This window comes from Dermacentor variabilis, chromosome 8 (assembly GCF_050947875.1).
Source record: "Dermacentor variabilis isolate Ectoservices chromosome 8, ASM5094787v1, whole genome shotgun sequence".
In the NCBI taxonomy this organism is placed as follows: domain Eukaryota; kingdom Metazoa; phylum Arthropoda; class Arachnida; order Ixodida; family Ixodidae; genus Dermacentor; species Dermacentor variabilis.
In genome coordinates, this window is record NC_134575.1 from 129,733,749 (window position 1) to 129,758,195 (window position 24,447).

The 24,447-nt window shown below is 46.5% G+C and overlaps 1 protein-coding gene and 1 long non-coding RNA gene across 2 annotated transcripts in view; one reads left to right on the forward strand and one right to left on the reverse strand.

The window, feature by feature from the left end:
* Nucleotides 1–24,447, forward strand: part of LOC142590587 (uncharacterized) — a 284,368-nt gene that overhangs the window by 250,031 nt on the left and 9,890 nt on the right. The window lies entirely within an intron of this gene.
* On the reverse strand, nt 12,462–15,218 carry LOC142590782 (uncharacterized). Its single transcript, XM_075703200.1, has 3 exons — nt 14,237–15,218; nt 12,693–13,696; nt 12,462–12,611 (listed from the first exon to the last, which is right to left on the reverse strand). The coding sequence occupies exons 1-3, from the start codon at nt 15,120–15,122 to the stop codon at nt 12,462–12,464; spliced, it is 2,040 nt and encodes a 679-aa protein (XP_075559315.1). The 5' UTR covers nt 15,123–15,218.

Here is a 24,447-nt window from a genome sequence, read left to right on the forward strand (position 1 = left end):
ACCACTGCTCCCTCTGAACCCAAGGGCTTCAAGGAGGCCAGTGGTGCCTAAATCGACCGCTGGGTAGACGTCTTCACATTCTAATAAAACATGCTCCGTAGTTTCCCTAGCTTTACCGCAGCAAACACATGCTTCTTCTTCCTTCTTATATCTCGCTTTATAGGTGCGTGTTCTAAGGCATCCCGATCTCGTTTCGAAAAGTAATGAGCTTTTCTCTGAGTTATCATAAATGGTTTCTTTCTGATTTCGTTTTTTTCCTCTTAAGTAGTTACTCATGGCAGGTTTCTTTTCCATTGCCGCCACCCATGAGATTAATTCAGCCTTTCTGACTTTCCGCTTCACCTTCTTTGTTGCTGTGTTGTCCACCCTACAGGCCGCATATTTGCTGGTAAGCTTCCTAGTTCTTTTCCTCCACTGTGAATCAATGTATTTCCTGTACAGATTCCTGAACACTCTCCCAGCCTATTTACTTTCTTCCATATTCCTCAGCCGTTCTTCATACTCAATTTTACTGCGAGCTTCCCTCACTTCAAAACTAGTCCAGCCCATATCACCCTGCACAGCTTCATTTGTAGTATTCCCGTGAGCGCCCAATGTGAGTCGACCCACTGACCTTTGGTTCCCGTCGAGTCCTGATTGTACCCCTGATTTGTAGCAAACAACCGCATTTCCAAAAGTAAGTCCTGGAACCATTACACCTTTCCACATACCTCGGAGGACCTCGTACCTATTGTATCCCCATAGCGCTCCGTGCTTCATTATGGCTGCATTTCTCTTCCCCTTTACTGTTATGGTTTTTTCCTCTGTTTCCATATATCCATTGCCTTCGTTTATCCATATACCAAGGTATTTATATTCTGTTACCCGAGGTATTTCTTGGCCCTGTATCTCCACTGTCTGTTCACTGTTTTCATTGAATACCATAACACCTCATTTTCTAACACTAAATTTCAAACCTAAATTGTTGCCTTCCTGCCCACAGATATTAACCAGACGTTGCAAATCACTTTGCTTGATAGCTAGCAACACAATGTCGTCCGCATAAAATAAACCTGGGAGTTGCTGCTCTATTACTGTACCCGCCTGTTTGTATGAGAGATTAAACCCGATATTACTTCCTTCTAGCGCCCTCTCCATCCTCACCATGTACATCATAAACAGCAGCGGGGATACAGGGCACCCCTGCCTCAGTCCCTTGTTGATATGAACTTTCTCCGCGCTCCTCATCCCTTCCCATTCAACGCAAATGGTATTCTCTAGGTAAATCTCTCTCAAAAGCTGTAGACAATCGTTACCTCAGCCTTCCCCTTCCACAATATCCCACAAAATGCTGCGGTCTACATTGTCGTAGGCTCCTGTAATGTCCAAAAAGGCCACATAGAACGGTCTGCTTTCTGCTTTTGATATTTCAATACACTGAGTAAGGACAAACAAGTTATCATCCAAACGCCTACCTATTCTAAAGCCATTCTGAAGCTCTCCCAAAATGCCATTATTCTCTGCCCATGCCTGAAGCTTTAGTTTGATTGCCTGCATTGCTAGCCTGTATATTACCGATGTAATGGTCAACGGTCTATACGAGTGAATTCTGTCTTTCTCCCCCTTACCTTTATAAATTAAATTCATTCTACTTTGTCGCCAACTGTCTGGTATTCGTCTATCTGTTAAAGTTTTTTCCACTGCTTTCACCACAGCTTCCTTACTTTTTGGTCCCAGTTCACTTATCAGCCTAACGGGAACCTCGTCTAGCCCTGTGGCTGTGCGCTCAGGAATTTTCTCTTCCGCTTTCTTCATGTTTAAATTTGTCAGCACCAGCTCCTTTTTCACTTGGGTCTCTTTCATGCTCTTCTTTCCATCAAGTACAACCTCGCCATTGCCTTGGAAAGATTCGGCTGTTGCTTTTCGGATGTAATTTATTGCCGCTTATCCTTCCAGTCTGTTTTCATCTTCGTCTAGGATATGTTGTTGTATTGTTGTTGACTTCCTGCCTAATAATTTTATGTGATTCGAAAATATTCTAGGTGCGGCCTTCTTTTTCTCGCGTATTTCTGACAACCAACGTTCACTTTCACGTTTTAATTTTGCTTGCACCAGTATTTGAACCATAGACTTTTTCTCCCGGTATATTTCCCATTTACTGGTTACTTCATCCTGTGGCAACTGCGCCTTCTTTGCCTGCCTGTGCTCTCGAGAGGCTATCTGTCGTTCGGCAATCGCTTCTCGTATCTCCTTGTTCCACCAGCTTTTCGGTTTTTTTTTCCTTTCCAACGAACATGTTGTTTCTTTTTCCGTATTTCTGTCGTTATTACACTTAGAAGCTCACCATATTCCCACTCTTTACTTGGCCATTTGCCAAGTTCTTCCTCAACTCTAGTGACTGTATTTGCTATTTGTTCAGCGTTCAAATTTGGACTGGCCATTTTGCTCTCCTTGCTCTCTTTCACAACTACATATACCATTTTCAAAATGATGCGTTTATGGTCACTCCCTATGCTGTTAAACCCTTCCTCATCGATGACCATTTCTCTCAACTTATCATGAATTCCTTCTGTCATCAGACAGTAATCAATGGTCGGTTGCCGGTTTCCAACTTCCCACGTGATCTGTCCTTCACATTTCGGCCCTGTATTCACGATCACGAGGTTATGTTGCTCACAAAGTTCCAGCATTGAGTTCCCGTTATTGTCGGTATAGCCATCTAAATCCTGTATGTGGGCATGCATGTCACCTAATAGGACAATCTCAGCACCATTCCCGAAACCCTTAATATCAGCGCTTATGCATTCCACTAACTCTTTATTCTTCTCTGTGCAATTTTTTCCGGTCCACAAATACGTAACGCCCAGCCAAGTTTCTTTCCCACTCATTGTACCTGATAACCAAAGATGCTCTTGACATTGTGAATTTACTCTTTTCCATTTGGCTCCCTGATGGATGAGCGTTCAGACTCCCCTTCCCTTTCTTTCCGACTTAGTTCTGTTGCACCCTTCCCAAACATAATTCTCAATAACTGGCGGCTCTTCCGAGTCTCTAAGGTTCGTTTCTGTAACCACATACACCCCTATTTGTTTTGTGTAACCGCTCCTCAATCTCTGCCCACTTTTCCTTTCTTCTGCCGCTCTGCATGTTTATGTAGCCTATTGCATGGCGAGCTCTTTTTCTTGTTTTCCTCCTTTTTCTGTTATCGACGGCGATGCTCTTCTGATGTTCCCCTAGGGGACCTTCTTCATTACTATCTACTCTGACCTCCTGAGCGCCCGCGGGCCCCCTAAAAAAGCAACGGCGCGACCACCAAGTCGCCAGCCCACTTCTCGTGCTAGCCTGTAATTGAAGTGGATCCCGTCTCGCTTAAAACCACCACAACTTCTCACTTCCCTGTTTACTTTGACAACCTCGAAGCCTTTCTCTCGGCTCATTTTCCATATTGCCTCATTAGCAGCCACTACAGCTCTTGCACATGACTGTCACGCACAGGCACCTCCGGCACCGTGCACACCACAATCTGCACCTGAGGGGATAGCTCACGCAAGTCGTCCACCCCCTTCGCCAAGAGCTGGGCTAGTCCTGGCCCTTTCCTGTTTGGAACGTCATTACCCCTGTTACACGGGCACTTGCAACGGCCGTTAACGCAAACGGTAGTTGAACGCTGTAACGGCAGTGGGAACGGAACGGTGATGGCAGCGCTCACACGGCACTTTCCATGCTGTCGGTTCACTTCCGTTTCGACGATTGATCACATGACTCTTGAACTTTTTACCTCGCCAACTCTAAAAAAAATTTGTTTCTCCAATTATTTTCTGCGCTACATGCTGTACAATGTGTTTGTTTAACTATTTGCAAAAGTTGTTTGCAAAACTAGCGAAGAAGCTCAGTTAGGCGATCCAATCCGATCCATGGCGTTGCAAAATGGCTGCGTTTGTTGTGGTTTCAACCATAGAGTTTCCTACGAAAATTACTAGAGGGAACTGTGGCGCTAGTCTCTACATGAGCTGCAATGGGAGCGGTTGTCCCAGCATGGGAATTATGGGAAGTACATGGATTTGCCTAAACTTCGTCTTTTTGGCTTCAAACGGCTTTGTGACTTTGTAAACTCGTCATATTCAACAGTATATTGCACAATAAATAATTAAATAAACATCATTAAAATTGCCCGACGACAGTATTCGAACACAGGGACTCTAACACAGAAGCCTGATATTGAAACCATTAAGCCACGGACGCATGTATCGACGAGCGAATGAAACGCCCTTATGAATTTATCGCGGGCATGCCAGTGCCTTGAGACGCTTGGCGCGTTTCGATTTAGCCACATGGACAAGCTCAATCGTTGCAAGTAATAGCAATTGTACGCGTTCCCGGCGTCTTCTGCACTTCGAAGAATATAGATTGCGCGGAAATATACGACAATAAGATTTATATACCGTAATATACAAAGCCACAAGAACGTTTGAATCCACAAGCACGAAGATCAGACAAATCCATGTACTTCCCATCATTCCCAAGGTAGGACAACGACTGCAGCGCCAGAGTTCCCTCTAGTAATTTTTCTAGGAAACTCTATGGTTTCAACTAGAGTGTACTAGAACATCTGAGTGAGACGAACGAGGCGCTCAAAGCGAGGCGCTGGCTGTCGAGAGAATAGAGGGCGCTGTGATCGAAGTGGATTGGCTGGGCGCGCCGGCAGACGCGGCGCAAGCTGTGCGCTGCGGCCCCTTCTGCGGCGTCTTGGCTGTACGGGTTGATTCTTTTTATTCAAACAGGGGTCATTGGCGCAGTACGGCACAAGATAGGCCCCGAGGTGTTTCGGAACGCTTGTAGTCGCTTGACCGTCCCCTCCGTGTGCGCGTCAGGCGAGTTGCAACTGCCGCGCACTCCACAAGTTCGCGTGTATGTCTGGCCTGGCAGCTTACACGGAGTCTACCATAACTTTTGTTCTTCGAATACTGATGAAATATCCGTCGTCATGCAAAGGTAATAAAAAAAAGTCCTTAACCAGACGATGTGTATTAGGCAGTAGAATCGCGAAAGCATGCTGTCAGCGCGAGAACGAAATAGATTTACGCGGAATGCATGGACGCGCACAAAAATAAAGCGCAGGAATACGTTCGGGCGCGATTCCAAATGAAAGTCTGGAATCGCAGAGTCGAGAAATGTTACAAAGTCGGAGCGCTCAAGGGCCCCCGCGTACGCAAATCGCAACAGCTGAGTGCAAGACTGGGATTCGAACACCACTCAGCGCTCAGTTTACTTCTCTCTGAACCTTTTCGTTGTGAGTAGGCAGGCTATCACTGACCAAAGTTCTGTTGTACAAGCAAAATATTTTCTTGGTGTTGCACAAGGATGAATACATTTTTGGTTATGGCAATAAAAGGCCGTGAAACATGCCAATAATTGGACAGGAATGATGTATATTATAAACCACTGATGGCAAGTGCAACTCAAATGCAAAATATGTCAACATTTATTTCGCGAAAGCAACCAGCAGTACTGCTTGTCAGTGTCACTGACACCTGCGCACTTTTAGGTGCTTCATCCTTTGACGCCTTTCATCATTTCATTTGTTTAGGCCCTTAATCAGGAAGTGGAGCCGTGTTACAATATAAAACTTCACAACCTTGCACTTTACTTCGCCTTCATGGACTGTGCATCCACTTGTTTTTGTTCTGGTCCTGAGCAGTGACAGCACATCCAGAATGCTGTCAGCATGTAATTGATTCATGCTGAAGCAGCCCGTAAAGGCACTCTCTAAGTAGTTAATGAACTCAAAGAGCTCTTTAGATGGATACAGCAGTCCACCTGTGTCAGCGAAGCTGGTAAAACCAGAGTGCAGGTCTGACCTCCCCTCTGCATTGCTCACAAGCAAAAGAGTGCGACATGCATCACATCCAGTTTTTTTCACAAATTTCCTGGCGACATATCCTGCCATGTGGTAGATAAGGCGCGAGTCACTTCTTTTTTGAACTAGACTTTTGTGCTCACTGGGAACACCGTTGCCTTTCTGGCTGGCAGCATCCTCTAGGGAATCAAGGTACCCCCTTGAAATATAGCTGTCAATTGTGTCTTCCAAGGTTGTGGAATTTGACAGGTCTGTGTTTCCTGTGTCAAGTAGCGCTGTGAGGACTAGTGGCTCAACACTGGCACCATCAACAGGTCTGGCCAGGCTGTAAAAGCTGAGGCAGTTAACAGTTATCAAGAACTGCTCAGGTTTAGGATGGTCATTACACCCTGATGACTGCCGTACAACCCCGAACAAGTTTTCAACTGGATCCTGGCTTAACTTGGCCGTCATTAAGTACTTAAATCCAACTTCTTTGGTTAAATACTCCAAAAGTCGCAACACTCCAGACAATGTCACTCTAAAGCCGACAGCCGTTGTCTTGCTGATGAAGCCAACCCCGTTGACGGTGCACTCCTCCCACTTAGTGATGTATTCCAGGAAAGCCGCCAACGCAGCAGCACCTCTTGAGTTTGGCCAGAGAGCTTCAGACTTGTAGCGCGATGTCATTGTTTTGATCAGTTCGTTGATCATTCTGAAAAAAATAAAGATCTGCTGTCACTACAGGTTAGAGCAATACTATTTTCACAACTGAAGACACCCCGCAGGGGCGTCTGCGTAAGCAGGCGTTTGGTGTGTTGCGACACCACGGACCCGAGCACACGAGGGTTGGACCCTCCCGCGTGTAGTCGTGTGCGGCTTAGCCGTGTCCGGGGAAAAGGGGATCCTGGGAGTTGAGTCAATGCCGGGTGCTTGGACCTTTACGGCCCCCCAGCGGCGGCAACACACTCCTTTGGCCTCTGCTTCACGTAGACGGCACCTCCGGCCTGACCCGTCCGGGGGAAATCGGCAGTCGCCTTTTCCTGTCCTCCCCTATATCTTTCACTTTCCTATCTCCTTTCTCACAACTCTCCTATCTCCTCATCTCTTCTTGCGTTTTCCCTTTTTTCCTTGGTGGCTAGGGTTAACCTTGTGTGGCGAGCTGTCCTGAGTTCAGCCATATTTGGTTATAGTTGCGCTGTACAGCTGGCGTGGAGAGGACTTGCTTACAAGTTCCTCTCCCGTCCCCTTGTAGGGCTCCATGGTGGGTGGCTGGCACCGCGGCCGAATAATATATTTTTCCCATGGCACCTCCTCTCTCCAAACCAGATCGCCCTCACAAAAGAGGGCGGACCGATGTCACAGCTGATTTTTTTCAAAAAACCAAAGAAATCTTCCCTAAGTATCACGTGATACACAGTGAAAAGCCAGAAAAACCGGCCAGAAAAATATCCCCGTTCACAGTAGCCAGATGTCTGAAAGAAGCCATAGGCACCAACTATAAAGTAACAAAGCTCGCTAGCGGTGACTTACTGCTAGAAATCCAAAGCAAAGCTCAAGTGTGCAAACTTGCTAATATCGTGTCGTTTGAAGACATCCCCGTCTTAATTTCAACCCACAGATCGCTGAACACAGTGCGTGGGGTGATTTCTGAAATTGACTTTTTGGATCTCTCCGAAGAAGAAATGCTAAATGGGCTTTCCGAACAAAATGTCAGCAACGTTCAGAGAATTAAAATAAGAAAAGACAACAAAGAGTTACCTACCAAGCATCTAATTTTGACTTTCACTTGCTGCACACTTCCAGAGACAATTGAAGTTGGGTATACGAAAGTTGCAGTTCGCCCATACATACCGAACCCTCGACGTTGCTTCAACTGTCAGAGATTTGGCCATGGCTCCCAGAGTTGCCGTGGTCGCAAAACCTGCGCGAAATGCGCATCCAAAGACCATGCTTCTGAAATATGCGAAGCAGCACCTCGCTGCGCGAACTGTGAAGGAGAGCATGCTGCATACTCCAGATCTTGTCCCTCATGGAAGAGAGAAAAAGAAATCATTACATTGAAAACAATTGAGAACATTTCATTCAAAGAGGCTAGAAACCGCATCCTAGTTAAAAACACGTTTTCACTGAAACCGAACATGAACTTCGCCGATGTGGTGCGACAGGGCGATCCACCACACCGGCCTCCGGCACCTGCCCAGACCACACATAGTGAGGCTGGGACGGAGCCATCCTCGCCCCCGGTGGGAGCAGCTCACGCTGCTCCACCAGCCGCAAAGCAGGCTATGCCGTCCCTCGAGTTGGCAAGCCTCAAGGCCTCTACCCACGAGGAGAGGTCTGAAAAAAGTGCCGACGTGCAGTCTGCACGACCCTCCAGCGCCTCTGATGAGGTAATGGAGACGAGCCAGGGTGGTTCCGTGCCGTCAACGTCACAGGGACGGCGGAACTCCTTGGATACTGCGTATAAAGAAAACCCCCGAATCACGGGGCGAAAACCAATTAAACGTATCCCGAACCCACACACATAAATCAATATGGCGTTCCTAATACACTGGAATTGCAGAGGACTCCTAAATAATTTTAGTGATATAAAAGAGATCATAAATTCTTTCTCTCCTGTAGCAATGTGCCTACAGGAAACGAACTTAGGTCCTCAGCATACAAATGTACTAAAAAAATACAAAGTCTTTCGCCGTGACCGAGAGCAAGCAAACAGGCTCTCAGGAGGGGTAGCCATCATTGTACAAAGTGGCATTGCAGCTCGTGAAGTCAAAATAAAAACCAAATTTGAAGCTGTGGCAGCCACTTTGCTCTCATACAAAACGATTACGGTGTGCTCTGTGTATTTAGAACCACACCTAAAAATAACCCTCCATGAGTTCGAGGACCTTTTCCAACAATTACCAGAACCCTATCTGGTAGTTGGGGATTTTAATGCGCATTCCAGTTTTTGGGGAAGCGAGAAAACAGACGTAAGAGGACAAATTATAGAAGATTTTATTTTAAGCAATAATGTTTGTTTGTTGAATTCTGGCAAATCAACATACTGCTCCCCAAGCTCAGGAAACATGAGCTGTATCGATTTATCTTTTAGTTCACCTTGTATTTTTAACGATTTTAAATGGGACGTCATAGATAACCTATACGGAAGCGATCATCTACCAGTTAAAATCACTCTTCCATCCTCACCTGCAATCATTCCACACAAACCACGACGATGGAAGCTCCAAGCAGCTGACTGGACACTGTTTAGAGAAAAAGCCAATCTAGATGAAGTCTTTTCTGAAGACCTTAGTGTCGATGATCTCAATGAACAACTCACAACCTGTATTTTAGCCGCTGCCCGTTTAGCTATCCCCCAGACTTCAGGAGTGGTGAGACAAAAACACAAGGTGTGGTGGACTCGGGAATGCAAAGAAGCAAAGCGAAAACAAAATAAAGCCTGGGGTGTCCTTCGCCGATATCCCACTCAGGAAAACCTCCTAATCTTTAAAAAGGCACGAGCTAAAGCACGATACGTCCGCCGTAATGCCGAAAAGGCGTCATGGCAAGCATACGTTTCATCAATAAATAGCACAGTCACATCAAAAAACATGTGGGAGCAGGTACGTAAGCTCCATGGTAGCTACTCCCCATTTACAATTCCTCTCCTGACAACCCCCGGCATCCAAACAAGTATAGAAGAACAGGCCAACATATTAGGAGAACATTTCGCTGCAGTCTCTAGTTCTTCACACTACACTCAGTCATTTTTAAAATATAAGAACGCGGCTGAAAAGCAAAGGCTTCCGATTAGTGGCAGCACAAATGAGCCGTATAATAGTTTAATCACTCATCAAGAAATCACTAGAGTACTGTCTGCAGGGAAACAAACTGCGCCAGGGCCCGATGAAATTCATTATGAAATGCTGGCACATCTCTCCGAATCCGCTATAAATGCACTTCTGAATTTTTTTAACAAGATACTGTTACAAGGGAAAATACCGGAGGCCTGGAAAAAAGCTATTATTGTACCCTTTTTGAAAACCGGAAAGCCACCGACATCTCCCGGTAGTTATAGGCCAATAGCCCTTACCAGCTGTCTGGCGAAATCTTTCGAAAGCATTTTGAATATTAGATTGATGTTTATTCTAGACTCCCGTGAACTACTCGACATCCATCAGTGTGGTTTTAAAAAAACGTGCTCTACAACTGATCACCTTATTCGACTTGAAAACACAATTCGAGAGGCATTCATCCACAGACAACACTGCCTTGCCGTCTTTTTTGATCTAGACAAGGCTTATGATACTACCTGGAGGTATGGCATTCTCCGCGACCTAGTAGATCTGGGCATTCGCGGCAGGATGTTAAACTGCCTGCGTGACTTTTTGTCCAACCGTTCCTTCCATGTGCGCCTCGGTTCAACTCTCTCAAGGAAGTTCAGTCAGGAAAATGGGGTACCACAAGGGTGTATCTTAAGCACTACACTCTTTATTGTAAAAATGAATTCCCTAGCACAAATAATTCCGAAATCCATTATGTATTCAGTTTACGTTGATGATCTCCAGATAGCTTGCACATCATCAAGCGTATCAACATGCGAGAGGCAAGTACAGTTAACTATAAACAAACTAGCAACATGGGCAGATAAAAATGGGTTCCAGTTTTCTCCACAGAAAACAGTGGCCGTTATGTTCTCACTGAAACGAGGTTTACAGGCTGATCCCACCCTACACCTTAATGAAACCGAACTCCCAGTGAAAAACGAGCACAAATTTCTTGGCATTACATTTGACAAAAAGCTAACATTCCTACCTCACATAAACACGGTGAAAAACAAGGCCTCTAGAGCACTCAACATACTTAAAGTCCTTTCACGGAAACGCTGGGGCTCTGATAGGGCATGCCTTCTACAAATATACCGCTCCGTCATACGCTCCTCCTTAGACTATGGGTGTATAGTGTATGGCTCTGCCAGATCATCATATTTGAAACGATTGGACCCAGTACACAATTTAGGTTTACGCTTGTCAACTGGTGCCTACAGGACGTCGCCCATAACCAGTTTGTATGTAGAAACTAACGAACCCCCACTTGCCGACAGAAGAAGCATGCTGACATGCTCGTATGTTCTAAAAATCCGTTCCTTGCCAAAACATATATGTTACCCAATAGTTAACAAATGCCCATCTAGAATATTATTCACAAACAAACCCCAGGCTATCAGACCACTCCTTCTCCGTTTTGAAGAGAAATTACAAGAGTTACATGTAACGGACACACTGCCTAATATTGCCCAGAAACCTGATCCACTGCCACCATGGTATTGCTTGCCTTCTGTTTGTGACTTATCATTAACACGTTTTCAGAAAAAACTAACGCCGCAGGAACATATATTACAAGAATATTTAGCACTAAAAGAAAAATATGTGGAATACACAGCATTTTACACCGATGGTTCCAAAGCTGCACACTACGTGGGATGTGCTGTGATACAGAATAGCTGGGAAGAAATAGTACGGCTGCCGCAATGTGCATCAATTCTCACTGCAGAGAGTCATGCAATTTCCATGGCTGTGGAAAGAATATTACATGAAAACATTGAAAACAGCATCATTTATACAGACTCACTAAGTATGCTTACAGCACTTCAGCCTAGGAATGCAGTTCTGCCAATAATCGGTGACATCCTACACAACATAACAGAAGCCGCGAGGCGGGGACAAAACATCAAATTTTGTTGGGTGCCGAGCCACGTAGGAATCTGTGGAAATGAGAAAGCAGACGAGAGTGCAGCGAAAGCTCGAAATAAGCAAATCAAAAACATAAGAATTCCTTACAGAGATTGCATGAAATTAGTGTGCCATAAACTGAAAGAAAAATGGCAGTCCGCATGGAACAACCAAACGAATAATAAGCTACGCCTTGTAAAACCCATCATTGAAGAGTGGAAGTCATGTTCACACCAAGAACGTTTTATTGAAGTTGTCTTATGTCGACTCTGCATTGGACACACACACCTCACCCATAATTACTTGCTGACAAAAAAAGACAAGCCTGTTTGTGACAAATGCGGAGACGAACTTACAGTAACCCACATTTTACTCTCCTGCAGACGACTTGAGACATTGAGAAAAAAATATTTTACGCCATTTTACAGCGAACGCATTCCTTTTCATCCTTCATTGATTTTAAGCGAAGATGCACTGGTTGGCACAATTCATGTATTTAGCTTTTTAAAAGAAACCGGTTTTCTCGAAAAATTGTAAAGCTTGACCCTGTTCTCTTTCACATCTAGTGACACACCTCATCCACCTTCTCATGTCTGAGAAGAACGCTGAGGTGTTTATTTAATTTGTTGGAATCCTCGGGGTCCTCTATCAGAAAAGGACCTTTTGAGGTTACCCAGCTTTTCCCTACATTATACCTTGCTGTTGGTGCATGATGGCCTTAGTTGCTTATGCGCCATTAAACTCAACATCAACATCAACATCAACAACAACTGAAGACAACTTTTTGTCGCACATGCTGCCTTATCACATGCACAGATTGAGAGTACAAAACACGTTACCTGAAGAATTTTTCCGTAGCATCTATGGCTCCTTTTCCATAACTTGATTCAAGTCTGTCCTTATAATGATGCAAGCCACGCAACACGCGGTCACCGAAGAGCTGGAACGTACGCGAGGGTGACCCGGATTTTTTCAAAATTGTTTGGGTCCAGATGGCTTAAAGTCAGCCCTGGCATCGCCTTCAGCGTCACATTATCTTTGTCATAGTTGAACGCTTCTTTAACAAAATATGTTGAAACCTGCATCATAAAAAAGAAGCACATTGTTAGTCACTTTACAGGATAACTATGCTGGAACACTCAAAACAGATAGAATCTTACTCGTCCGTCTGGCGTATTAAAGCCACCTTTCAGCAGTGAGTTTCGAAGGCATTTCAGTAGATGCGGGAAGTCTGAAAGGAAATACAGGTTCCTTTTTGCGTCAACAGGATGTTTCACTCCGCACGTAATCTTGCTGGCAGATGCCTTAATGCCCATTAGTGTCCACATTTTCCGATCCCATGAGGCACCGTCACAGGTCACGAAATCTACAAAGAGTCCCGCTTGCTCAGCCAAAATCACGGCTTTAATAAGTATTTTGCATAGCAGGTTTTCCTTGACATTTCCATTCGCTGCAAATGTTCCTATTATCTGCGAAAACCGCCCAGTGAACGGGACAAACATGACAACCATTCCATGGTCGCATGGAAGCCCTGCATCTTCGGGAGGTGTGAATGGGCCGAGATCAACAAATCCACGCAACTTTGCACACTTTTCCATTGATAGGTGCTCTGACAACTTCATTTCATCAATCAGAAGGCCCCCATGACGACTGAAGCTGTCCATTTTACTTGTTTTTTGTTTGAGGATTTCCATCACCTTCTTGTTGAATCCAAAGCCACTTTTGTATGCTGCAGTGTACTTCTTCAAAGTGGTGTTACTTGGAAGTACAAGAATGTTGTGCTTCCTGATGTGCCTATAGAGTTTCGGGCTCCTCATTTTCATTAAAATGCACTCAAGCACCCATTCTTTAGTAAAGTTCGTGCCCCTTGTACTCTTTCTTTTGCAGGCATCAAAGCAGTGCCGCACGCTTTCCTGTTGTTTTTTGGGCAACATAGCAATGCTTTCCGCCAAAGTCTCTTCTTTTATTGCAGAATTTCGTGCCTTCATGCTCTCGATTTGTCCCTTCAGGCTTATTAGTCTCTTGGAGAGGCGCCTGTGCTTCTGCAACATAGACCTGAGCTTTTGGCCCACTGTCGTGATTTGCTTGTGACGACGGTTTCTGAGCCGAGACATCCGTGTCAGCAGGGTCTTGCGCAGATAACGGCATGAAAGGCATGGGACTCCTGAAAAGCAATTAGGTATTTTGTTAAGCCCTCATGTCACACACCAGTTAGTCACAATTATGTAAGGAGAGCAATATTGTTTGAAATAAGAATGAATGTCAAAAGTAGTGAAGCTACTACCAAAGCTCATTGCAAAATACTTGAGAAATTTGTCATCACTTATCATTCTACTTATGCAAGTGCTCTATAGCGTGAAAGGGCTTTATGAACAATAAAAGGTTTTGTTCGCATGCTTGAGCAAACACACCTGGGTAATTTGATATATTTTAGTAATATTAACAAAACTCCTATTCCAATTCTTATCACAGCACTTTTGCATTGCATATGCCTCGGTCAGCGATACAAAGCAACACAAATTGCAAAATACGCTTGTTGCTTAATTTCTGGACTGTTGCTACCACATGTAGCGCGCATCTTAATCATCGTGATTAGGCTTTTAACCTAATCTTGCCCTCAGTAGCACAGGGCGTGACCTTCACAGTTTACTGCACATGAAATAGTGTACTACTCGGCATCTGTCACTTCGCTTCACAAATTTACCTTTGGTTGTTGTCATCCCTGTGCATGTCTTGCTGTGGAAGGCCCCATGAATGACTGTTATTTTTTCCAGAAGTTTTGCAGTGAGATCTTTCTCTAAAATAGCAGAGGTAGAGTGCGCACCAGGACATGCAAGAAAATCGGAGGCTTCAGAAATGACTCGCTCTGCTTCGAGCACAGTCTTCGCAGCACCTTCAGCAACGAGTTTTCGCTTGAGGAATGTTCTGTACGTAATCTCGGTCGCACTCAGGCTGAACAGAACAGCCCTTTCAGAGGTCACCGTGCCAGAACTTGCTTCCAAGCTTGACAGTGCATAAACAGTGCCTTCGTAGTCGGAAAAATTATGCACTGACCAGTACGCTGAAGGGGTCTTCAGGTCCCTCAGATTGTTTGAGTCAAGAGCTGGCCATTGCGTGCACTCCACTGCCGACTCGTCGTCGCAGTTTCCACAGTCGTGCACGGCCGTAGGTACACTCGTGCAGGCTTTCTTCCTTTTGCAGCCCGGGCTTTCGAGCACGGTAGACGTGCCACGCTTGCGTGGTGCACGTTTCGGGGGTGCCTTTGAGCTCAAATACTTCGGCGTATTGGGCAAAAGCGTGGGCACTGCTTCCGGTGTGAGCGCGGGCACTCCGCGTGCGATTCTCACTTCTTTGCCGGCCACTACGTGCACGTAGTCACGAAGTATGTACCGTTCTTCAAAGTGCAGCTCACAAACTGCGCAGTTCTCATCCAGAGGCTTGTCAGCGCGATGGAGGTTCCGCTCCCAGGCTTTCCTTCGAACCGCATCTTTCGGGACGCTGAACAACGACAGCTTCTTCTCGGCTGGGACGCCCGCGTAGCCGGTGCGACATCCCGGTGCGTAGCAGTGACGATGCCTTCGATTAGGCATGCCACACACTTTGATGGTAACTGCAGGATAAAACAGTGATCACAAAAGAACGAGCTACGCAAAGAAAACCGCCGCCGCTAGCTGCTCGAGAACATTCCTGACGCTTCGTCTGCTCCGGCGCAACCCAATCCACTTCGACCGCAGCGCCACCGCAGCATTTTCCACGCGGAGCGCCTCACCTCCTAGCAAGCGCGGAGCCGGTAATTCGGCCCACTCGAAACTATTGGCGGCGAGGAGTTACGGAGTCGCCATCTATCGGAAGCGCCTCGCTGGCGTAGTATGAGGGATCACGCGGCGCGCTCCTCATAGGTTTTGCTGTCAGAGCTCACTGAAAACACCACGCGCGAGCTCTCCCGGACATTTCTGTAAGTACTTTCGAAACGAGAGAAGTTTTTTTACTCTCTAAATAATAATCTTGGGCAAACTGAACCCACACAATCGTTTACAGACGCTATCTCTTTACCGAATACGTACAGTGAACGTCACTGCGCGCGGTCGCCGCGATGGAGTCTCCCGAACCGGCTTCTTGCGTGAAAGGTAGGTAAACGCTAAGAGCAAACTATGTGAAATATGTTCTTATAGTGTTAGTATAACTAAATAGAGCATAATAGAAGGAAGCCTCAACGCAGCGATCGCGCAGATTCGCAGCGTCCGACTGCGCGTCTGCATGCTTGTCCGCGCACTGTTTCGCTTTCCCCGCGCGCGCATTTTCGCACCGTGCCATGAGCTTCAGGCCGCAGAATATGAGCATTTTATAGTATACAAGCAACCATTGTTGCGTGGGCGCTATCAGAGCTGTTCAAAAATAATTTCATTGTAGAAACTTCGACGCCTACTGGGACTGTGATGTGCCGTCGCCACGATTCAATCTTTTTTTTTCTTCTAAATTCTTTGACCTTTCAATATTATTTCTCGTGTTGCGTCGCACTGTATGTTTATCGGTGTTCTCAGCGTGCAATTTCCCGCTGCTCCTTTTTTGTAATCCAGTGCATTAATTCATAACACAAATATGACCATATGCCATGCTTTTTTTAAATGTGCTTCTTACCGCTGCCTTTCCACTCCACTGAACTTGCCAGTATCTATAGCATCGACAAGTTCATAGACCAAACCGTCATGACATTAGTCGGGCAGTGGACTCGGGCGAGCGTCTCAGTGCGCGTTTTTTCAGAATATCGCAAACCGGGTGCCGTAGCAGAAATCTTCCTCGCGTCTGTGCTTGCTGCATACCCGAGTTGTAGCCGATGACTGTTTGCCGGTTTTATGTTTCGCGAGCCAAGCTTCACGCAGCTTCTTGTCCTGCAGCTACGTGTGAATAAGACTGACACCGGCCTCCGTTACGTGCGTCCGGCCCTGCGGCACCGAGCAGTAGCCTACCATGTTGCGCGCCTTCAAAGGCAGCCACTACCTATTGTAGTGCTTTCAAGCGTTGTAAAGGAGACACTCGAAGCGGGAAAACTTCGCCACTAAATGAGGACCGCAGCGTACGAGGGAATTTAAACTAGTTTTCAGCTCGCTTCGGCGCTCCCGAAGCAGCCGACGCGGCCGCTATGTCCACGTGATCCCTCCTAGCACGTCACGCCGACGGTGGCGCCAGCTTTTCCGGTGGTGGAGCTCGAGGCCAATAGTGAACTAGAATACTCTCTAGCGGCGCGAGCGGCGAGGCGCTGGCGAGCCGTTTTCTAACAGACGCCATGAGATGGCGCCACCGCAACTTTTCAAAGGCACAGGAATTCGCTTAGTTTTGAAAAGGTCGTCTGTCATCTTGCGTTTTTCATCTCATTCACTAATAAGAATCGCTCATTTATTACTTCTTGCTGTTCTCCGCCTGTCAGTTACAGTGACTAGGCTTGTTAATTATTTAAACGCGTCCGAAAACCACGTACCTAAGCAAGGATACAACATTCCTACTGTCGCGTCGTCTGCTAAACTCCGACTTCGGCACGCTGTATTAAGTGAGACTTGTTGTCAGGCAGGCTAGTCCCAGTTTGATCTAGGCTATGGTTGAAGGTTAGGTTGACAAAATAAGGCATTTTCTTTGTACCTGGAGTAGTGGAGTTATCATTCTATGATATGCAATACTTACTCAAAAGTGATTTTTTGGCGCAAAACACCATCGCAGAATGACAAGCGGTCAGCATGACATACAGAGCAAATTATTTGCGCGACCATTGCTGTGGTATGAAGATCAAGACCTGAAAGCAATGCCATTTAGTGTGTGTACTCACAGCCATTTATTGTCCACACACTTTCAGAAGTAAACCGTTTAAGCTAAATTTTATGCGGCATTTTGAGCTCATATATGGCTCAGAGAAGTCAATGGTCTTGTAAATATGATCGATTTACCGCTATGATGTGAGTTTTGGTGTTGTTTTTGATGTAGTAATAATTATAAAATTGATGTCACAGCTATGTACACATGAACACCATATGAAGCTTTTATTTACAACTGACTTCAGTGCAGAAATGATCAGAAAAAAATCTTGTTTGCAAAAATCCACAACTTCCCTGCCGTTGCCTTGTTCAGCACCTACTCAATTTAAGGTGCTTTGACACCTGCCGCTTGCTGTCGCTGGCTCGATTAATGCTCTTCGTGAAAAAATGCAGACGAGTAGTTAGGTAAAATGCAGTTATTTCTGCAGCTATGGTATGAGCGTGCTCAGGGCATCCAAGCTCAGTTTGCTGCTTTTGCTTAGCAAGGTCCAAAACATCAAGCACACTTTCAGAGTGCAGCTCTGAAAGGCTAAAGCAGGTTGTGAATGACTCTTCGAGGTCAGCCACAAATTTAAACAACTTGCTTGAAGGGTAAAGTAACCCACCATTGTCCTTTAAACGGACAAGCTCGGCCATGTTTAAATTGTCCGCTGCCTCCTTGGTGAGCAAAAGAAGGTTAAGACACCTTTCACAACCAGTTTTTAGAACGCATTTTCGCGCGATGTAACCAGCAATGTAAAAGGTTAGCCTGCAGTCGCTTGATGCCACAACAATGGAAGAATGGTCAGGCACAGCTTTTGTGAGCAGGGCGTCGGCTGCATCCAAGTTTCCGGCATCGAGAAATCTGTCAATGAGTTTCTCCCTCCCAGTGCAAGTGTCCTGCTCACCAGCATCTGCATTCAAGAGTGAACTTAAAACAGCAGGCTCGCAGTTTCCTCTTGACACAGAGTGTGCAAGATTGCTGAAGCTGAGACAGTTCACTGTAGCAATGAACTGCTGAGGTGTAGGATGAGTATTGCATCCCGATGACTGTCTGACGATGCCAAAAAGATGTTCCACGGGGTCTTGGCTCACCCTGCTTGTCATTACATACTTGAAACCAATGTGTTGAGTCAAGTACTTCAACAGCGACAAGGTACTGCATAGAGTTACACGCAGTCCAGTTACTGTGGACTGGCTTAGAAAGCCCCGCTGCCCATTTGTGTGGCGTTCCCACTCTGACAGAAACGACAGAAAAGAATTCAACTTGTCGGCCGATGCAGAGTTGGGACGCAGTGCTTCAGCTGGAAAGCGTGACGTCATGACTTGTATAACACCATGAATGATCCTGCAAGAGCAATGTTAATGTTCAATTTCAATCACACTGAGCTATTTAACTTATTTACGACACATAAATAATAAAGCGTTCAGTTAGTCATGTGGTCGTGCACCAGTTCACTATAGCACACTGTATTAAGTGAGACTTGTTGTCAGGCAGGCTAGTCCCAGTTTGATCTAGGCTATGGTTGAAGGTTAGGTTGACAAAATAAGGCATTTTCTTTGTACCTGGAGTAGTGGAGTTATCATTCTATGATATGCAATACTTACTCAAAAAAGTGCACTGTCGCTGTTATGCTGCCGCACAGAGGCTCTAACTTGGCTTTTTGCAGCTGAAGCCCATGAATTACTTTTTCACTGAAGAGCTGGAACGCCAAGGAGACTCTCATTTTCTCGAAATTGTTAGGGTTCGTATGGCTGGATGTGATGCCATGCATGGCCTGCAGGGTAACATTGCTTCCGTCCAGCTCCACAGCTTTTCGAATAGTTCGCATTGTCACCTGCAAGTAAGGCAAATCAGTAATTATTTACTGCCAGTTAGAATGACTGGAACAAAAATTACAGAAAACAGTTAAGCATGTCGCTTTGGCAAATACTTACTTGGCCCTTTGGTGTTTGGAAATCCAAGCACAACAGCCGGTTTCGAAGGCACTTTATGAGGTGAGGGAAGTCTGACATGAAGAAAAGTTGACGGTGCTCGTCTACAGGATGTGGTGCACTGCATTTAATGTGGTCCAAAGACGCCTTGATGCCCATTAATGTCCACATCCGTCGGTTCCAACTTGCTCCGTCTGATGTTACGAAGTCAACCTTCAGCCCTGCTTTTTCTGCCAAAATTATGGCTTCAATCATGATCTTCGTTAAGGTACTGCCGCAAATGTTCCCTCTTGTTGCAAATGCCGCAAGAATTTGGGTCCATTTTCCAACAAACGGTACGAAAACCAGAACCATTCTGTGATCGCATGGTGTGTGTTTGTCCTCAGTCGATGTAAACTTGCCGCGATCCACGAAACCATCTATGTGGCCAGCCGTTGTCACAGAAAGATGCTGAGAGAGCTTCATCTCATCGACAATAATTCCACCGTGGCGTGCATATTCATCCATTGTGGCCGTCTTTTCACTGATGACATTGAAGATCTTTGGGCAAAAACCAAACCCTGTTCTGTAGGATTTCAAATATTTGCGTAGAGTTGTTTTACTCGGGAGTGACAGTATCTTTTCCTTCCTCAGGTGCTCATAAAGCCTGGCACTCTTCATTTTCATTATGAGGCACTCCAGGACCCATTCGTTAGAATACTGCATGCCTTTTGTGCTTTTTCTTGAAACAGATTTAAACATGTGAAGTGTTGCTTCACGCTGTTTTGGAGGGAGACTTTCTATTCTAGAGGCAAATTCTTTCTCATTGATGTCTTTGTTTTTTAGCTGCCATTGCTTTCAGTTGGGCCTTTAATGCAGTGGCGCTGGTCTTCAAACGTTTTGTCTTCTGCCTTTGAAGTTTTAGACGCTGAGCAAGAGCTCCTTTCTTGGACACACGGGCTTTTAAGCTCGACTTTCGGGTCAGCAATAACTTTCGATGCGACTTGCACTCTGGGCAGATAAGTCCTGTCGATGAAAAAAAAAACGCAACTGTTTAAATGCTGGAATAAAGAATACATACATACGAGACTAGTACATGAGTCTCTTAAAATTACTTACCAACGGACGGGACGTTTCCGGAGCCTTTTATGCTGAAGACGCAGAGTCCGTTGCTGCATGTTGCTGCCTGAAGTTTCACCGTCAAGTTCGGTAACACCTGCCTATATTCATCATCCGTCATTGCTCCCTTGCAAACACAAGTTGCTTCGGCATCCTGCAGTACAGCTGCAGCGTCGCCAACAGAGGCAACTGTTTTTTCTGTGCACATCACTCCTTGGTAATAAATGTCAGCACAAACTTTGCCTTCGACAGGCTTGAAAACCACAGCTCGCTCATCCGTAATCACAAGCCTTGCTTGCATTTTCAAAGGAGACGTCGCAAAAATTAACCCGAAACGTTCGTCCTCGAAGCGGCACCAGCTCGTCGAAGGAGCGAGTCCACGGAGCGCCTGAAACGAGAAAGGCGAGGATTCTGTAGCAGCCAGCTCTCCCGGCTCTTGATGTTCGTTGTCAGCGCTGTTCACGTCCTGACACGGCTTCTTGCTTCGTGGTGGAATTGTTTGACAAGCAGATCTTTTCCTTTCAGTCCTCTGTTTAGGGGTTTTAACAGAGAGGTAGGCTGGACACCCAGGCAGCAGCGTCGGAGTGGCACCGGGAGCTAACGACGGCTTGCCTCTGGGTATACGCACCTCAACGCCGTCGATTACGTGAACGTAGTCGCGCAATATGAGGTGGGCTTCAAAATGGTGCTCACACACTGCTGATAGTTCCGTGAGGCTCTTGTCGTCCCTTCGCATGTTCCGCTCCCACTTCCCTCGCAACTCGTCGTCTCTTGGTGCGGCAAACAACGATGCTTTAGGCGCGCCCGGGTAGCCGGTGCGGCAGCCTGGCGCAAAACAGTGGAAATCAGTTCTTCTTTTCTCCATAACTTCGTTAAATTCCCTGACACTAATGCTACATAGTTCCTGCTCACTGCTATCCCTACTTAACAGCAAGATACGAACGCTAAAGTAAAATTAACTGCGTGACAGCGCGCGCGCGAAGCGAGCTAAATCACACACCGCATTGCCATGTGCTGCCAACGCGCGCGCCGGAGGCTAGGAAAAGGCGCAGCAGCGCCCCTGGCGGCCGTCAGTGTCAACTCGCTTCAGCCGAGCTGGCCCCAGCAGCCACCGGTCGCGCCACTAGAAAGTATTCTAGTTCACTATACTCGAAACCTTTCTAGTACACTCTAGTTTCAACGTGGTTATGGTGGCTAGAGGGGGTAGTGTGACGGGCGGGAGCGGAGGGGTGCACAAATTTGTGATGAAAGATGGCGGGCCCAGTAGATGGCGCTGGCTGCGCGGCAGGTGTCAGCGGCCCTGGCCGGTTTGGCGTTGGGCCGCGTGTTTTTACTTTCACCTTGTTTCCAATAATTATACGCCGCGTCCGTGTTAACAGGACATGAAATAGTCAATTTGTTAGTTCGTTGAAAAGCGTGCGTTTGAAATTTTAAATGGTGCTACTTAACATAAACGAAAACCGCAATATTTCTGATAGACGCATCTGGCAAGCGGCGTTTAGTTTATAATTAAATGTTTCTCAGCATTGACCAGATTTGATATGTTTCGCCAACTTCATGTGAATTAATCCATTTACGTGAGCGCACAGTGAAACTGTGTCTGGAGTGTTTGTTTCTTTATGTGCTTTGTTTGGAGTGTAAACTGCTTAATATTTTCTCTTATAAGAAGCAATGGTTCGCGTGTTTATTTTTCGCTCTCGAAGGTTTTGTTCAGTGTTGAAATCGCTTAAATTTAATTTTCTCTTTTTCTTTTTCCTTTCCTTGGAGAGCTTATATTTTTAGAGTAGAAATGGCAATGCTGGTAGTCAGGGCTCTGTTGCACCAAACATTTTCATTCATTATTTTTTTAACTGTTTCTCTCCCGTTCCGTCGCTTTCGTGAAAATTGATTCTGCAGCAGTTTTCTCAAGTATTTGCAATGAATGCAGGATCCGTTACTTTCACATACGTAAGTGCATTTGATGGAAAAGTAACACCCAGCAAACGATATATATCTTCCTTGCTTCTCTGGTTTCACGCCGCAGCCTCCACACAATATAAGTGCATGTGTGCTGTTGAGCACTGACTGCGCTTCCTCTGGCGAAGAAACAGTGCACTGTGAGCGCAATTGGCCCCTGAGGAATACAGAGTAACACAACGATTCCGGTTGGTTGCTTTCTGACTTAAATTTCACTAACTTCGGCACCAAGATGTGGTCAACCTGCTCGCCCTCGAGCTCACTGGCTCCGGAAAACACACTGTAACGTTCACTTGGAAACGTTACCTTATTCCATGTTGCATCAGGTAGGCAGACATTATGACACGGACGCTCAAGTTGCACGGCGTGCTGTTTATCTGAGGCAATGATATCTGGTATATCTGGCCCCTGGCGTAGCTGCGTGTGCGCTACGGTGTCTTCTCGCTGGGCGTCTTGCATGTTGATTGCGTTCAGCTTTCGCCGTTGTGCAGCAGGTCCAAGCTGCTCGCATATATTTCTCTCTTTCCTTTTCATCGGAGCTTCGTGAAATACTTAGGTGCCGCAGGGAACACAGTGGGCACGGCGTCTTCTTTCAGACGCGGACGATCGCACGGCAATTCCACAACCTCACCGTTGACTGCGTGCCGGTAGGTCCTTTTGACGAACCTTTCGTCGAAGTGCCATTCACAAACCACGCTGTCGTTGGTAAGTTCTTTTTCAGCCCGTTTAATATTTCACGCCCACTGCTCCCTTCGCAAGACATCAGTTGGGGCTTTAAATACAGAAAGCTTTTGCGAGCAAGATCGATACCCGCCTTTGCATCCAGGTATAAAGCACGTGCTTGAGCGGCTTGACGGCAGGGTTCATTACATCCAACAGTCTGAATCTGAAGAGTCCATTCCTCATGTGGCAACGCGACGACCCAACACTGCCGACAAATTTCACAGACGACGACAGAGGCGACAGCGAAGCGTCAACGCAGCCGGCGAAGCCTTGTCAGTGCCCGGCCGTCGCAAGCATGGCACCTTTGAACACAGCAGTGCCCCTAGCGGTGGCTAAATTTTCACCGCGTTCCGCGCGCTCCTCCTCCACGGCGCGGATGAGGCGCCCGTCACACTACCCCCCTCTAGCCACCATAACGTGGTGAAGCGTCCGATTTCACGTTCCATCGCTTGTACTAACCGCAGCACCACTGTGCATTTCCTTTTTTCTTGCGTACCGCGAGTGACCGTCTGCGCGATTCAGCAGGTGCAGTGTTGAACGTGGTACGACTTTGCGACGCGCACCCGAGAACAGCCGCGGAATGGCGGCTAGCCGGCCTCCTTATGAATGCGACCGTGATTGTCCACCCGATTTGCTTCTCCTGGTTGCGCACTACGAGGCCTTGTCGTCTGCAAAAAGGGCTGAACTGCAAGCTGTGCGCATTCAGAAAGCGTCAATCAAGAAGAAGCGGAAGGCGGCCGAGAGGCGATGTCGCAGCCTCGCTGCACTCGCTGTGGTGATGTCTGCCAGGCAAAGGAGTGTGTGGACGCTTTCCAGACCACCGTCTTGGTACGACACCACCGTGCCGACGTTGTAGGATCAAGATTTCAAGGCCAACTTTCGCGTGAGCCGTTCCACATTTGCCTACATCGTGAGCTCGTGTCCTTCACTAACACGGGAGGATACAAACATGCGAGCTTGCATACCCCTACACCAGCGCGTCGCCCTCTCGCTGTACAGACTCGCCACATCGGCAGAGGAAAGAACTGTGGCTCATCTCTTCGGTGTGAATCGACCATCCGTGAACCTGATCTTCCGAGAGTTTTGTGACGTTGTCGTAGATGTTCTCGAGCCCCAAGTTGTGCGGTTTCCGTCACTGAACAATGTTAGAGACCGCGTGCGACAGTTCGAAGCCTGCACAGGCTTTCCGCAGGGCTTTGGCGCGCTGGACGGTTGCCATATAAGAGTCTCGCCACCCAAAGAAGATGCGCAGGACTATTACAACTATAAGGGCTGGTATAGCATAATTTTGCTTGCTGTTGTAGACCACAACTACAAGTTCATGTTTATTAATGTAGGGTCTCCAGGGCGCATTCATGATGCAGCAGTGTACAGAGGCTCGATATTACCGGACGTAGTAGGAACTGATCTGTTCACTCTA